At 44.7% G+C, this 17,808-nt stretch overlaps 1 protein-coding gene across 3 annotated transcripts in view; it reads right to left on the reverse strand.

Annotated features, from left to right (window-relative positions):
* The window catches only part of dph6 (diphthamine biosynthesis 6), a 70,261-nt gene that overhangs the window by 23,450 nt on the left and 29,003 nt on the right, over window positions 1-17,808 (reverse strand). For all 3 annotated transcript variants that reach the window (XM_061246988.1, XM_061246995.1, XM_061247001.1), the window contains exons 6-12: window positions 14,228-14,289; window positions 13,758-13,852; window positions 13,176-13,269; window positions 8,811-8,949; window positions 8,198-8,323; window positions 6,872-7,001; window positions 6,197-6,371 (exon numbers count right to left, since the gene is read on the reverse strand). In XM_061246988.1, coding sequence (XP_061102972.1) covers window positions 6,197-6,371; window positions 6,872-7,001; window positions 8,198-8,323; window positions 8,811-8,949; window positions 13,176-13,269; window positions 13,758-13,852; window positions 14,228-14,289 — 821 coding nt within the window. The remainder of the gene's footprint in view (window positions 1-6,196; window positions 6,372-6,871; window positions 7,002-8,197; window positions 8,324-8,810; window positions 8,950-13,175; window positions 13,270-13,757; window positions 13,853-14,227; window positions 14,290-17,808) is intronic.

Below are 17,808 nucleotides of genomic sequence, written 5' to 3' on the forward strand. Positions count from 1 at the left end.
GTGACACGGCAACCGAGTGCTTTTAAAATGTCTTTGACATCGCCCGTCGCCGATTACTCTCCCCCTCTCTCTTCTGCCCGCCGTCACCAGTGACAAAGTAAAGAATAAACACGCTCCCGCGCATTAGGGCCGCCATTACAGAAGTCCTCTCTAATAGAAATTAAAGCGCACAGATTAATCTGCCACACCGCGTTCACACGTCCCCGACGCTGAATTATGTATTTGTGTTTGACTCCTTCGGTTTTTCGCCTGCTCGACTCCATCTTAGTCCCGCTGGTAGAAAGAGAGGGATTCTGAAAAGGGCAGGGGACGCAGCAACGTGAGAAATCGTGTGTAAAGTAATACTAATCTCGTCTTCCTGGCCACCATTTTATAAACGGCAGGGTGGTTAGAGGCCTCCTTTCGGGTGTTAGGGTGAGAACATGTTCAGGGGATTTAACTCCAGTGGGGACCCTGCACTTCAGCGGGTAGGTGTCACGCAAACGTGAGTGTGCGTGTGCACGTGTATGCGTGCGTGCGTGAGCGAGTGAGTGTGCGTACGTGTGTGTGTGTGGGTGTGTGTGTGTGGGGGGGGCGGGGGTTGGCGGGACTGCCCTCTTTCCTGTGGCTTGTTGACATGCACTGAGGCAGTCAGGCACCAATAATACATGAAGTGCTGTTCAGAGGCAATTAGGATCAGTTGTCAAGGCAGGGCCATTAATGAAGGAGCGTGTCAGAGAGGCAGGGGAGAGAGGCGACACAGGCCAGGGAGGCGATTCGCTCTGACAGATCCAGTCCTTCCCATGTCCTCGCCGGTACATGCTAATACCAGCCCTAACAACGCTGTGTGGCAGTGGATAATGTCCCTAACATGGGCTCTGATTCCACAAAATGACTGCTGCCACTGCCGGTCAGTCTCGCCGGGACGCAGTGGGGGGGGGGGAGCAGGGCGAGACGAATAATTACCCCTCTCACCCTGCCGTCCACCACCCCCTTCCCAAACGTCCCCGGTCGCGCACGGCTCCTTCGCTCCCCTCCCCAGACCCCGGCCCCTCCCCTCTCCTGTCTGCGACGGCGTGCCCTTTTCGGGGGCAGCGGCCTGTGTCACTCCGCATATCCACTCAAAAGAGTTTCGCAACCGGGGCTCGCTGTTTTTGTTTTTTTTTGTTCTTTGTTCCAGCTACCCAGCTCACACAAAATGTCCTCACAATGTTGCTGGAATGTTTGTAACACTCACATTCCACTAGCTTCGTGAGGACATTTTGTATTAGCGGGGACTTTTTTTTCTTTCTTTGTTGCGCGATTGGGGGTGTGTGTAGGTCACTGTCTTTTTGTGACTAGGCAGGGCGCCCGTCAGGGTGGTTTTACAGGTGCGGCTCGCATGCTGGGGATACACTCGCGAAAACACGGTCTTCAGAGAACCGCGTGTGAGTCACAGCGCGGTGACAACGCGCCCTCGGACCCGCGCCGTACCGGACAGTCACCAGGGCCCCTTGCCTTTCTCCGCCAACGCTCTCTTCAAGCCGCCATCTCCGCTCTGAAGCCGCGGTATCCGTCCTGTCACTCAGTCACACGTGAGTCACTACGGGCTGAGGTCCTCTCCTGCGTTTGGGGGAGGCACGGGCCAGGTATGGGGCCGGCGTGACTAAGCAGGTGTCCCCACAGCCCCCCCCCGGCTAGGCTGTTACATTCAGACCACGTATGACTGGACTGGCTCTGGGAGGAGTGTGCAGGGTCTGACAGGTTCAAATGCCAACAACTGACCCCTGAAATTCAGCTAATAATACCGTGCTATGAGTAAGGCCCATATAGGCAAATGAGAGAGTGCACTGCAAAACCCGAAAAATAAGCCTGTATAGTATTTCTGTCTTATATTTAGACTTAAAATCTTTAAAATGACTTTTTTGCTGAAATGTTGCCAATGAAGAGAGACTTTTTTACTGATAGCAAAAAAAATAAGATAATATTTTCAAATTAAGACGACAACACTTCTCCAGACACTTTTTTTGTTGTTGCAGTGTAAACAGGTGACCAGACCCACACCATTTATGGATCAAGGAACAGATGAAACTGCAATGAGATTAAGAAATGTATAAAAAGGCAGGGACAATAATACTTAAATGCATCTTCCCATAAAATGTATGTCTAGAACAGCAACAAAACCCGATGTGAATGTTTTAAAAACGATCGACTTCGAGTTAGTTTAAGATGACTAGTTGCCGAGTGGATTGAGATTCTCCAGCGCGGCCGATGAGCTGAAAGCAGAGCTTCATTTATCACGGGCTCGTTTACGAGCGCGCTGTTTTTCGCCCCCTATTATTGAAAATGATCATTTGTACTTTTATTAGGGCTGATAATGTCTCTTCTGCCGGCTCTCCCCACTGCTCTAGCCTGCAGCACTTCCTGTTATTAGTGTATTATTTCATGCGTGCCCTACTCTTTTATCAACTGCTTTTGAAGTAATGTTAATAGACTAGAAAATTGAGACATTTATGAAGTATAGGCAGTGTTTATGAAAAAATCCACAAAATTTGACAGGGGCGAGGCGAGATAAAAGTGGCGTTTTAATAGATTATGCCAAAGAGGGACCGTCAGGCGCTGACAGCCCGCTCCGCTGAGATCACTAATTTTTATGGGATTAATTTTGTTGTATTAAAAATGAAGTTAAACGTCCTAATTAATCTGTACACACTGCGCCCCCCTGAATAAGACCCTCCTGGCCTCCCTGAAGCTTTCCACGCTGTGCTTTCTAGCTAATTATCTCCCTCTGATAATTCGCCGGATGCGGCTTCCATTGGCTGTTTGTTGGCGAATAATTCGGGAGGAAGAGACTCGCACGTACATCTGTCTGTCTGTCTGTCTGTCTGTCTTCACAGCAGTTATGTGTTCAGAGAGGATAATATAAACGGCGCTCTAATTGCAAGATTTTATTTTATTTTTGTGTGGAAAAGGCAATTCCCCGCAGTAGCCTGAAACCCTCTGCTTCTACAGGTTCTCCAGTGGAGATTCACTGCCAAACTGGGAAAAACATCATTTTTTCTCTGCATGGATCTCGTTGTTCAGTCGTGGCCAGGCAGGGGTTGGGGGCAGGAGCGGTTTAACCCGACCCTTGAACTCCCTAACAAGAGGGTCAACAACAGTCCACCTCATTGTTTTAATACATTTAACCCCCGTAAGAAGATTATTTAAATTTCGGCGTAGCGGCAGGGCCGCTCCCGGCCTGACGCTAATTGCAAACGTCAGATTCACTTTCCCCACTGTGTAAGAGTCCACTTTGACAATTTTCAAAATCCACTGCAAATCCAATTGTGAGCGCGCGTCAGGATTCCACAATAACGGCTGCCACCGCCAATTAGGGGGGGGAAAGAAGGGTCGCCTCCCACCCAAGCCCCCCCCCCACCGCCTCCCCAGCACCCCTTTCGCAACCTGATCAGCAAACACAATTCCAAACCAAATTTCCCAGGGGTACTGCGCTTCGCTGTAATCAAGAATACATTCAACAGTGTTTCTTTAAAAAAAGTATTTTAATACAGTGGGACTTTCTCTAACTACGCTATACCACAGACTATAACTTTATACTGGATATAGGAGCACATTTAAATACTATAGGTGACAAAAAAAGGGCTTGACTATGAAAGGCATCACGCAGGGAATAGAAGAGCTGAACGCACGGAGAACATAACATTAAATACCGCGCATGGAAAGGCACAGGTACTGCCACAAAGGTGCGTCTCTGGGGAGGTTACAAAAGGTCACAGGTTGGAGATCAAAGGTCGGTAAGTTCTACTTCACTGAATACGGGCTGCAGGAAGACGCTGAAGACGGGGGAGCAAAGGGAAGCTTTCAAAGCTAACGCGCGCGGCGCGCTAACAAAGGGAGACACGCAGACGTGTGAGAGAAACAAGGAAGACAGAAGCGGAGTGAAGAACAGAATCCTGCAGTGGTTAAAAAGCACAGAGAGCTGCTGATAGGAGGGGGGAAACAGGATCAGAAAAATAATGCAATTACGAAAGAAATTCATTTTCAAAAGGACCAAATTTTGCAGAAAAAAAACTGCATGGTCCCGACTTTAGCTACGTACGGCATACACATTCAATGTATTGTCTTTATGACATTATCCTAGCTATGCTAATACAAAAACCTCATAGATTGCCAGCCACATATGAACTGATTACACAAAATAAATAAAAGATTCAGAAATATGTTTAAAAAATAAAAAATAAAATCTGGAAACTGACAAGAAAACAGAAATAAGAATCCGTCCAAAATATAATTTACATCACCCGGTTATCAGCCTGGAGAGTTCAACATGCCGAACGGTAAGATATCGTACTCGGAGAAAACCGAAAGACACCTAGTTAGACAGCCAGGTATAAAACGCCTGTCATGTCCATCCCGACATCTTGTATATCTGAACCCAGTAGCAACAAATCACAGTCTGACTTATCTCAGTTTCCCTGTGTTGTCAGTGAAGAAACAGAAGACCGTGCTGCTGTCTTTCAGATGACAAACCAACATGATTTTTACTTCAACAAAGGCGGTGTGATGACCTTACTGACATACTGATATATTCCGCTGAAATTTGAGGAAAAAGGGAAGAATGAAAAGATTGAACCTTTCTAAATAATTCAGGCCCCTCCTAATTTGCTTTAATGGGATTATTTCCCAAGTCTTTCACATTGGGGAAGGCAGTTATATGGCAGATACCTCCAGCATATGGAGTGTATGTCATATAAAGTAGGCCATCAAGACCGTATGAGACCAGGGAGGATGTGAATGGAGAGATAAGACCAGGGTCGCTAGCTCAGCGGCACCATATAGCAGGTGAGGAGTAAACTGCCTGAGCGTGTAAAACTCAGCACCGAAGGAGAGACAATAATGTTCGGGGAATAACGGAAACTCGTTGGCGGGCACTCGAGAAGATCGATTCGCCTCCGAGACGCGCCGGATTTTTAAGAAGGAAACGTTTACTGTTATCTGAATGGCTAAATTTCAAATCCTTTTTCCACGGCATAAGATCTTTTTTATTTATGAGACAGAATAAAAGGAAGAGGGCCACATCGGGAGAGGAAATGCAATCTACTCAGTGTCAGATATGAGTGTTTTACTGCGGCTCGGGGCCCAGGCCGGTGGAGACGGGACGGACGTTCGTACCGCTGACAGTAACCTGGCGAATGTAATCCCATTCCTGAGTGTAAACACAGCCTCCCCACACACGCCACCACACTGCCGGCTCTTGCGGTCTCCTTTGGAGTTGCATTAGCTATTTGCTTTTGTATTAAACAGAGATTAGCTAAAAAAAATCCCCCATACATGTTTTTTCCATCTCTCTGTGGAACACAAACATGCACACACATGCATGGGTGCACACGCATACACACGCACGGTCTCTCTCTGTCAGACACACACACACATTTACACACGTTTACATGTAGTACGCTCCCACATATACACACACATAAATGCACGCACGCACATATGCACAGAAACATACACGCGCACACATACACACATGCAGATATGCACACGCACACACATACACACACACAGACATACATATACACATTAATGCACACACACACACACACACACACACACACACACACACACACACATACACATACACATTAACGCACACAGCTGAAAAGCAGGACATAAAGGCAGTGATCTTTCTTTACCGCTCTCTCACCGCAGTGCCAGTGCAAGGTTTGGGCACATAAAGGGAGCACAGTGTTCGGTGATAGGGAGTGCATCTTTATTCTCCCCATGCTCACAAGGTCAGTGCAGGAAGCGCTGCATATTCATCACGAGGCTGGCCCTACTCTGCATTCTCACGAATGCCATCTGTGCTATTTACTTCTCAGCCATCTTTATTCATGACAAACCTTTTCCTTACTTACAGTAAATCTTACACGTTATACTTGGGGACATTTACTGACACGAGTCAGGCAGCGTGACCTCTTTGGGTGGATTGTTAAGTATTGCCTCACACAGGAAATGATGTCCTAATCCTACAGTCATGAGAACTTGTGGTTCATACCCAAAATGGCTGCCAATGTTGTGACTGACAGTTATAGACAGTTGTACGCTTTGACCTCTCCGCACAGCGGAACAGACTAGCGATTTTATTTTCTTCCATTTTTGGGCCGCCTCTCAGCTGAGGTTCTGCCCCATACCCCCGAGCACTGGACGTGCCCCCAGGGGCCACGGTCCGTACCTTGAAGGCCTGGCTGTAGGGGCCGATGTTGGCTGGGGCCCAGTGGGACAGGCTCTGCACGTGCATGGCCTGCTTGTGGCGGGAGGTGTCATCGGGTGCGGTTCCGATCCAGTCGTGGAGGAGACAGTCCATCTGAAGCAGCTGTCCCTTGGGTAGGGGTGCCTCCACACACACTCTGCAGGGTTTGGAACATGAGAAGACTGTGACCACAGTGGTATCAGCCTGCCCCACACTGCCCACATCATAACCCTTCACTAGGCCCTTTTATATATAGATTATTCATCTCTTCACTTCTCTGGTTACCAAAAATGCAATACGTTACATAATCACATTTCAGGCAACCCAAATATTTTTTACCCTACAGATATGATGCTGTGTCTTCTTAACTATACTCAATGTTCAGGCTAACTACGATTAGAACCAAGCTCCCATTGGTCGCAGACAAAATAGAATGTTAACACCACTCTAATTATTCTAGAACCTACCAATGCTGCTATACTCAATGTTCAGACTTACTAGGATTAGAACCAAAGTCCCACTGGTTGCAGGCACAATACAATGTAATCAACAGTAAATATATGTATTTTCAGGTAAATGCAGTGATTCAGACAGGGAGGGATATAGGGATATTAAGTTGTGTAATTTGCTCTTGATTAGATGTTAATTTGACAATACCTGGCGGGGGGATTCAACCCAAAGTAGGACTGGTACACCGCGTTCACTGAGCTGAAGCTCTCCATGCTCTGCACATACAGGTGAACCAGGACGATGTGCTTCAACCCCAAACCCCTCTTCTGCACTTCATCTGCAGAGAGAAAATCGCATCAGAGCATATCCCTGCAACCAATTCCACCTATTCCCAATACTGCCAATAACCCTGAACCTAAAAACAAAATCCATTCCAAAAAAGTCAATTGCACTCATCTCTGGAGCCAACATCGAGATTCGGCTTTGCCCAAAATACACATTATTTTCCAATAGGCGATATTGATTTCTGACAAACCGCAGTGACAGAAGTGTAATATTGAAAAATGTTTATTGAGCTATTTTTTTCCCATAATATACAACAATTACACTCGCTAGAGAGACAGTAATGGGGAAGGACACCGTTTCTCATACAGAGACAAAAAGGACAGATGTGGTTTTCGGTGCGAAGCCTCTTTCCTTACCGCGGTTAGATAAGGGATCAAGTTTGTTTTTTCTCTCTTCACAGACACTGGCGTTTCATTGCGCTTCACACGGGTTGCGCCAGACAAAGAGGTTGTTCATTAAATATTAACTCGTTTAATATTGTCTCTGCGCCGAGCAGCCTATGCAGCGAAATAAGATGATAAACATTAAATATGCTTTTCATCTTTGGCTCCTCTCTCTCTCTCTCTTTTTCCGGAGAGAAAGACGGCCCCGTTAAAGCACGCGCTTTACAAGTTCTGCAGGCGAAACGAGGGCCTCCCAGTGTGTGTTTTTGAAGAAACGGTTTCACTCCTCTCGCTGGTAATTTGAAGTGTCTGTCCTGGTTTTACAGTCGGGGCCCTGCCTTTCAGAAGGACGGGGGCCCCTGACACTCTCGCTCTTCTCCTCCCACTTTAAAGGAAAGTTCCGGAATAAAGAGCGCCGTCTAATCCCCAATCTACGTCTAACCGTGCGTTTTGCTAACACAACAAGGAGATACGAAAGTGAATTCTGAACGAGGGGGCTTTTCCCGGTTTCAGAGTCGTCTGTTTTAAAGTGCTGAGAAGGGTTAGAAGCTTCATTTGAGGCAACATCTTTTTCTCATTCTGCTGTCGTAAAAAGTAACCCCACGCTCTCCCTTCCTCAGTCTGTGAAATATGTCATTCTAGTCTGACTGGTGTGAAGATGGATTATTTAAATTCCCATGCAACTGCGAGATACCGCAATCTTGCGTGCGGAAAGAGACTTGGAAATCGTGTCTTTGGTTTCCGAGTGTAGGCACCTCTAAGACGCATGCTAAACCCTGGTCCACCGCATATTTTCCCAGCATACCTTGCAGCAGTGCAAACGCTTGCCTCGTTTGGTTCTGGATGTCTGGTTGGTCACACTGAGGCCCAGAGATGCCACAGAGCCACTGATACCCCAGGGCTGTTCTGGCTGAACACGAGGTAAGAAGCTCTTTGAGGAGTACACACAGAACAAGGGGAAAAATACCCATGAGTGACATTGAAGGACACTGTCCGCTATCGCTGTCTAATGGGTATAAAATAAAGATCACATAATTATTTCCCTATGCCCAGAACACCATCCCAACTATATAGCATTCCTTTAAAGATTTATGAAGAGTCCTATACTAAATCATTCAGCTACTGATTCTTTCGATACTTTTTACTTACTTTTTCATTTTGACATATTTACTGGAATAGTACATGACAGTTTTTGTTCAATGAAATATCGCATACACTGATACTACGTACGGTAAAATTATATAATATACTACACACTTCCAAAATGACAAAATATTCTTGTATTTTCACAGCAGTGCGAACACGCTGCAGACTATTAGTCGACACAAATGAAAACAAATTCGACAAAACCGCTACAAGGCGAAAGCTCTATGTAAAATATTGGGCTTGAAGACCATCCAGCGGAAAAACCCTCTCACCACAGTCGCTGTGACACGGAAGGTCAGGAAGCGATGCGGCTTCTCCCTGGGAGCCGTGCTCATCAGCATATACTCGCTCTTCAGTCATCTCGTCAATGGATTTCAGGCAAGGACAGCTATCGAGGGGCGAAGCAGAGCTCTACAACAGGGAATAAAATGAGCGGAGAGTCAGCAAAGAAAATAACACACGAAACAAAAGAGGGATTATAAAATTAGCGTTTCGGTAACGCCGCGACGCCGTGTCACTCTGCTTTGACGCGTCCAAAGATAAACGACTCGGAGGTGAATGAAAATAGAACAACACGCTGTGATATTCATAAGTTACTCGGAGAGATGCGCTTCTTTCCGATACTGTAAATTTAATCATTTCAGGCATCACTCAAAATGTCTGACTTGTTTTTGACATGCTTGGGAATTTACCAGACCTGCGTATTATTCATGTATTATTTTATTTTTTGCTTGATTGCCTTTTCTTTTTAAATAAACCGTCCTCGCGGGCATGCGGGAAAAACACTCAAGCTCTTCCATGTGTGGTACATTTTTTAATAAATATTGAATTTTTCTTTAATCTTCCGCTGTCAACTGTATTTGCCCGTATGATAATCAAATTAATTATACCTCGGTCCTCTTTGCGATATAAAAAAAAATAGCTTGGCTACCATTAACTCAGGGCGAATGACGCGCGGTCTGCACCCTGCTCGCTGCCGTTTCCTCTAGTGGTGGTGTCGGCGCCGATCTGTCACCGTGACGGACAGTGTTTCGGACGGCTGTTGAGGGGAGGTGCTCCCCTGGATCCCTGGCCCTGGCTGGGGGATCTCCCCGCGCCTCCCTGCGCCTCCCTGCCTGGTGTGGGGTGGGGGGGGGGGGTGGGGGGGGGGAGCCTGCAGGGTCCGGGCCTGGAGGGACCAGAGCTATGGGCTACGCTTTCTCCACCATCGCCTCCCCCCCCCCCCCCCCCCCCCTACCCAGCCCTGCCACAGGCTGCAGCCCACTGCGACCCAACACGCTCCCAAGCAGCTCCGCATCAGGCCTCTGCTCTCTCCCTCCTGCGAATATGCTGCGTTTGTGTGCTTTGGACTGTAGAAAGCATTCGCTTACATTACAAGGGCGGGGCGAGCCTCTGCTTAAACTATAACAGCTAGGTTATATCAATGGAAAACCTAGATTAGCTTCTGTGTGGGACATTCACATTTATGGAACTGAACATTCATCAGTTAGTTGTATCTTAACAATTCATTTTTGATACACACATACAGGTTGTCCGTGTATTATTAACCACATACTGAATACATTTCTGCACCATCACCAATTCACCATTATATAACTGTTAGACGACCGTTTGTGTGTCTCTGTTTTCAGTACTCAAATGTAAATGAGGCCATGTCTGGTACAGTGGCATTTTGAAAGGCAGATTGTGTTAGAAATCCCTGTTATGACATTGAAATAGGAGGGACTGTGCATTGTCCCTTAAACTGGGTTTTCAACAGGAGGTCATTGGGGGTCCTTGAAGGTACTGTCCGGGATCCCTGACCACACCTGACATGACCACAATGACTATGGAAAATAGTTAAAACTATAAAAAACTTTTTTTCCAATATAACCCTTTTTAATTTATGACGGGAGTCCCCTGAATGCCTTTGAACCTGGGTGCTAGTCCCTGGATCATAAAAGTTTTAAAATCCCTGCCTTAAAATAGTTTGAATATAATCATACATGCACCACAGCTGTAGATTTACCCAGTATGCATTTCTCTCCCTTCCTCTCTCCCTGTGTGAACTCCTCGGACAGACGTTTTGGCTTCCTTAAGGTGTATTCTTCTCTAACATTACTCACTGGTCAACAAATCCAATTAGGGGGAAATCTGGTGACCTGGAGCACGATAATGCTTTTAAAAGCAGATGGACCAGCTGCCCGCCTCCCCACGCACTCAGCGCTCTAACTTCTTTACTACTGCGTCGTCAATCACAGCCTCGGGTTCAGTCCAACTGACAACACCGCTCGCAACAGGAAGTGCTTAAGAGCAAGGCACGCTCGTTTCGAGGAAATAACTCTATAAATCCTTATTTTACTGAGAATTCCTTTTGATGCAGCAGTGCATTCCATTCGTATGACAGGCCATGTTCTCCACAGAGAATTCCACATGAACTGAATAAAAAGGTTTTACTACCTGCCTTCCTAACCAATCGCCTTTGATCTCAGCAACGTATTCAAACCAGAAATCTTGCCCGAGCACTTGGAGATTTCATTTAAGCTTTTGCTATTTTGCCAAATGGCTGAAAATATGACTTCTGTGTCAGTCACCCGTCTATGTATCACTAATACAGGCAAACCACAGTCCAAATATAACAGTGTCTGGCCTCCCTGGTCACTGACATTGTAGCCTACAGTATCTCAATGGCCTCTTTTGGCAGTTGCTGGATTTTTAATGTATTTTTTCGGAAGGTCAGTCAATAGTCACGTTTCCCCATGTGTAAACCGTTCTACGATGCGATAAATGTACTTACCTGACGGAGATGAGCTAATCATATTTCAGCAATTACTTTCAATTTCACTATTTTTCTCTGAATATATTCAGCTGGGAAAATGTATGGGCATTTTGTCGCATTAATGCGTTTCAGCGTTTAAATGTAGATGTTTTTGAAGGATGAATAATTACATCTACAGAAATGCACGCTGTAAAAGACAAGAATGTCACAAAAGAATCTTGACTGTTTTGTTTATTTGATTTGTAATATATTTCCTGCTGAACTACTTTGCCCTGTTTCTCTACAGTTAACTTAGAAACCTTATATAATCAAAAAGTAGTTATTTAAAACAACATAAAGTAAATGGCAGTGACATATTTTCATAATTAAGGTTTAATGATGTGTAAACATTTAGGAATCACCTCTGGACCTGAAATTTGGAATTTAAAATAACAGTGTTTAATGTTTGTTCCTTTCCGCTGTAATTAAGTGAGTGAATGCCTCAGAAAATAAGGTTCAAGCATATAAACAGGAGCCATTTCAGAGGCCATACAGGCTTTCCCACCCATGTCTGAAAGAGCGTGTAGCGAGAAATGCAGTATTTTCAGTTTTTGCCTTATTTCCGTTTTTCATCCACTTTGGGTTTGTAGGCCCGTCTTGTCCATGTTGAGCAACCATTTTGAGATTAGCGTACATGTCCGTTGATGGGCTTCTGCATGCAGTCCACCACCTGAACTCTTACAGTCACTGCTTATGAGGGCAGCATTTCCTGCTAATGGAGGGCTACGGCCAATCAGCCATCAGGCCCTGGGACTGCTCCACCACAGCCAGCAAAGGTGAGGTCAGGATTTCACCAGTGTTTCAGCTGGACGTACCACCACCCAGGAAAACAGGAGTCAGTAGAACAGGGCTATCCTTAAAGGTGTGTGGACTTTAGCCTGGACTAAATCTCACCAGTGTACGCAAAGCCCCACAGTACCTCCAGCATTCATCCAACTTCAGATGTGCCAAAGCACAATGTAACTGGACTGAACTGGGTCACCCTGTTTACAGGCTACCGTTTCCAGTGCACATCTCGCAGGGCAAAGTTTGCCTGCAGTGCCTGCAGTTACCCGCGCGCATCACACTGCGCTAGCACGGCAGGTTCACACAGCCCACGTGAGTTTCTCATGCACTCCTACCCTGGCAGAGCACAAACTGCCAAACGACAGGATATATATCACACACATAACAAGGAGGGTAACTGTACTGAATTTGTATTTTTATTTACATTTGGACAGGATATTCAAGAGTGACTTTTCAGTTGATATTTCACTGTTACGATTATTCATAATATTGTGGCATCCAAATCCTTGTTCTCGGTATCAAAGCAGAACAAATAAAATCCGATGGAATTATTACTGGGAATCTCTTCAAATGCTGTTCCAGATTCCACAACAGACACACAGTGGGGAACAGTGGCGAATGAAAAAATATAAACGGAATGGGATCTTAATTTGGCCCAAATTGGCACAGGCCAATCAGAAGGCAGCGTGCTCTGTCTGTGGGGCCAGAATAACCTTTTCATTGGCTTTCTCTAATGACAGCGATCTGGGTGTAGCCGCGAAGCCCGGGAGGTCCCTCCACCTACCTGCACACAACGGGCCCTAATACGATCAGACATGTTTATTAAGCAGGGCCTGGTTCCAGGCACGGGTGAATATTGCAGACGTCTAAGCGGGGCGAGCGGGGATAGAAAAAAACCCCCAAGAGCTCCATCAGTATACAGCTGCAACGTGAATCTCTGTTTCCACGGCGAGCATGTGGAAAAGAGTACTCCCTCACCACATAGCAGGGACAGTATAAATAACCCGAACGACCGCATTGTGAACGTCATTGAGAGCGACGCGACGGAACTTACGCTCGTTTTCTCTTCCAGATGCATCTTCGAGAACCGCAGGTACCCGACCGGAGCAAAAGCGTCTGCGGAATGGATCACGGTTTCCATGGAGTCTCTGCAGTCGACAGAATCAACACCGATCAACACTAATCCTGAGAGATAAAGGGCATTTCTCCCACGATCGGAAATACTAAACAAACTTTTACTTTCCCGAAAAACTCCCTTATTCCCAGTAATTAGTTAGTTATGTCGAGTAGCACAACCATCTATGTTTGAAAGCTGGGTCTTTATGGTGTGTGGCACTTGCTCTCAATGTCAAGGAGCAACAATTCAATTCAATAAAAAAGAAAAAAGATTATCCACAAGGGGCAATCCATGTTGTAGGTGTAGTAAAATGACAATACAGACAAAACATGCCAGATTAGACACAACAACAACAGTGTTGTTATACACAACTGTAGTTCAGTACAATTGCTGTCTAAATCCAGCAATACTTACTTACTTACTTACCAACAGATCCAGGGCTTCATACCACACTGACAGAACACAGCTACTGCTTTAGCCAAAACATAACAAGCAGAACGAATTCAGTGCATCACCTACATTACAATTTTCTTCTTAAACAGAGGACAGTCCAATGTAAACGTTTCATATTCTCCTCCTTCACCACAAACATGGACTCCGTACTTCTTCGAGAGCTGTCAAAAGAATAAACACATGGAGAACACCTTCTTTGCTTACTGTGTTTTCATATAATGAAAAAGTGAATGTAACCATTTATTTCATATATAAGATGGCACTTGACTACATGAGGTTAAATCCACAATATTACTTATTTGACTCCATTCCCATAAGCCCATTCCCATTATTCATAAAGAGCAGGAATTCCCCCTTATACAGTACAATTTGTTCTTGTTCAAAATCTTATATTGACCACGCCATACGTGGCCTGGGAATTATGGGTGACCGTGTCACAGATTCACACATTCTGTAATGTGATTTCCATAACAGTAATATGATTATGAAACACGTAAAGGTCAGAGGTCAGGTTTCTGAGTGACGCTCCGTCCCACCTGTTTGAGATAGGGCTCCATTTCCCCCAGAGTCCTCCCTAAATGTTTCTCAGGATCCAGACCTGCCAGGAAGACAACATAAAATGGAGGATCTCACGAGAGACGGAAAGCAGTGATTGGACATGACAGGTCGGGGAGGATTTTAATCTCTCGCACAAAAGACACGTAGCTTGGCTCACAATCTATTTATTTGACATCGCAAATTGTGTACACAGATCCCCTTTGCTTAAGGTTAGCAGTTTTCAGCTCAGCTCCGCGCTAAAAAGCGAGCGCCAGTTTGTTCCTCGGCGAATGTAAACTGGAAAAATCCTGTTTATTTATCTTCTGCTTTAAACGGCGCGTGGAAGTGACTCAGTGCCTACAGATATTTGCAGGAACGCGAAGCTGGCACAGAGGAGCCGACTCCGCTTCCTCCAGGCTGCCCTTCAGAGAGGCCAGGCCGGCGCACATGACCGCTGGCCCTGGCTGCAAATTCACAGACTACTCCCCGAGCCACACACACAGCAGAGACGCTAACCCTGACCCCCAAACCGTGACCTGGAACGCATAGCTGCATAGCAATGACAAGAAAACAAGCTCCCTCTGCATTAACCCTTTATGGTGCAAGAACACACATATGCGATCACAATGTTCTTAAACAAACGGTGTAATGCTGATGTAACAGGCAACTGGTCATTTAAAGCCATGGAGTTGTACAACACTAATTTTGTGAGAATATTGGAAAGAATCTTCCAAAAGGCCAGCTCTTCAAAGAGTTAATAGTCATTGGATACATTCGCATCACGGCACTTGATTGCAAGGCTAACTGCACGCAGTTTTGTTAACCTGTTGTCGTATCAGCACCAATCCTGGATGTTCCACTCGTGCCGTGTGTAGTGCCTGTTTCCGGTGCATCACCGGGGAAACAAATCCTGATTTCGCTACAGCCTCTTAAACTTTCCCTAAATAATTCAGACAATCTGGTCTTCATACAAACAGCATACCCCTCTTGTTTACACCCCGGATACTTATGGTATTACCTGCTGCAAGTGATTAGATAAGCTATTAAACAAAAATAAACTACACAAAAAACAAGGCTTCTTCCTGTTTATTCATTCTTAAGTCCTAACGTGCAGATGTACAATCCTGTCTGTTGAACAACTGCCACTAAAGTGGAGAGCAGAGATGCTCCGTTGACTAGCTATGCAGAACTAAACACTGCTCTCAAGCCTCCCCCAGACACAATGGGCTGAAATGGAGCGCTATTAGACTGACAAGGCCACAATCACTGACTGCCATTACGGAACACAAACAGCAGCCGCTTCACCTGCTGTGACAGACTGTATGCATCTACAGAAGATGTTTTTCTTTATAACAATAAAATACAAGAAACACTCAAGGGCATCTTGGGCTGCACTCTAATATAGAGTAAGTTTCCCCAACAAAAATATGATTTCAAATGTGTATCACGTTGGAGCTTGACAATATCCATTTTGCAAAATCGTGAAAATGCACAGCACAAAACTGAACATGCAGTACCAGACATGAACCCAGTCAAAGGACCTCACAAAGATAATTTACAGTTCCTCTGATTCAAAACACATTCTCTTAAGGGGTTCCCTCACAGACCTACGCTCAGAGCGTTTTATAGCTCAGAAATACAGCACTGCACTCTCTCTGCACACAACTAGATTACAAATAAAGCACTGAAATAATGTGTATATAATTAGAAACACACTGAATTTCGTGACTGACAAAAGACAACTGTTGGAAGCTGGTGCGTACACAGTGTTCAATACAGCAACGGCATTCATTTTCAGAGTTATGACGCTGGCGTGAGAAATTTAGCCTTGACCGAGTACATTACGTCACGCTCCTCTTTTCATTGATTGTTTGTGACCGCGACAACAAACCGACTGAATGGCCACAGAGCCAAACCTCAACGACACCTGCAGGTCTGAAAGAGACGATGACAGCCCACAACTTCTCAGCACCAAGAATGTGAGAAAACACTTCCTAGCACACAGTTTTTTTCCTTTATAAAACAAGAAAAACTATTTCAGCGAAAAGACTGATTATTTTTTTCTCTTTTTTTTTTTTGGTGAAAACCCCAAAGGTCGATGTCTTAACCGCCTGCCCCTGGGGGAACAGGTCTCATGAAATATGTTTCAAGTTATCATGAGAAGTAATTCAAAACTGAGTTCAAATGGGTTTGAACTGCGAGAGGGGTGGAGGGGGGGCGGGGTGGGGGAGAGAGAGATGGGAGGAGGAGAAAGAGGGAGCCCCCTCCACCCAGGGGAGCGCCAGACTTAATTAGTGTGAGAATATCTAATCTTGACATCTTTTCATCTTAACCCTATACAAAGGTAATAAGGAAAAGGCATTAAAATTCAATTCACTTTAATATCCTTTTTAATTAGTCATGCCTTTTAACTAATTTTAATGGCTCAATTTGCTTTAAGGATGTTGATTTTTAATATGTTCATTAAGTTCATTTGCTTAAATAAAATATTATACAAAATGTGAACTTTAGGAGGAGGGAGGTGGCACAGCTCCGATAACACCAGGGGGCTTGACCGGGCAATGCCAGGAAAGGTAGACCCCCATGCTTGGTGAGTTTGGTAATGTTTAAATTGTTCAAATACAGAATACAAAAACTGTAACATAGTAAAAAAAATGTGAGACAAATAACAATGCCAGTGGAGTATTATTCTTTATGTTGTCTGCATGCACCCACTAACCACAGCAAATTCCTTGTGTGTGTAAACTACTTGGCGAATAAAGTGATTCTGATTCTGATTCTGAAAAAAGTATACAATGTAATGTGAGCAGTATGTTCAGTGTTAGTGAGCAGAATTTCGACTTAAATCTAGTTTGGTATTAAATACAAATTTCACATTCATATTTTCCCTTAAAACAATGCCAAGCCCAATGTCTAGTGAGTACTATACAACAATTTATTTTTATTTTTAGAGATATCTGATTAGCTCATTTGTTTCAGATGAGTCAGGTATCATCACAGAGGAAATGTTATTTTAAGGGAAATGGAAGCTCAGGTCCACAGAAGTTTAATTTAATATCAAAATGCCAACTCCAAATTTAGAATTCTTTTGTACATTTACTTAAAAACCAATTTTTATTTTATGTAGAAATGTCTAAGAATCTTGTGTTGCCAACAAAGTAACGACTCTGTATGTAGCTGGGGAGGATGGTAACCTGAACAATACAATATATTTTTGTCTATGTGTTCAACTGAATCCATTGCCTACTGAACGTCAATTCCAGGTAGTTAAAAAAACAATTGACAGTTAGCTAACCCTGCTACTGCAAATCCACAACATGTGCTCATCGCTTACCAGCCAGCGAATCTAAGAATTCAATGCAACAGCGTATGGGTGTGGAGTGCAGCTACACCCTCTGCCACTGTAATCTGCACACGGATGACGTGCATTTATATGAATTTATGGTGATTAAAGGATTTATTAAAATTGTCAATGCATAGCATATGACAATAGGCTTCAGAATCCAGGAAGTATAATACCGTGTCAACTTAAGTATAATACCGTACCAACTTAAAGACTTTCTCCTTTAGTTAAGCCCCA

This window comes from Conger conger, chromosome 1 (genome assembly GCF_963514075.1).
Source record: "Conger conger chromosome 1, fConCon1.1, whole genome shotgun sequence".
Classification (NCBI taxonomy): domain Eukaryota; kingdom Metazoa; phylum Chordata; class Actinopteri; order Anguilliformes; family Congridae; genus Conger; species Conger conger.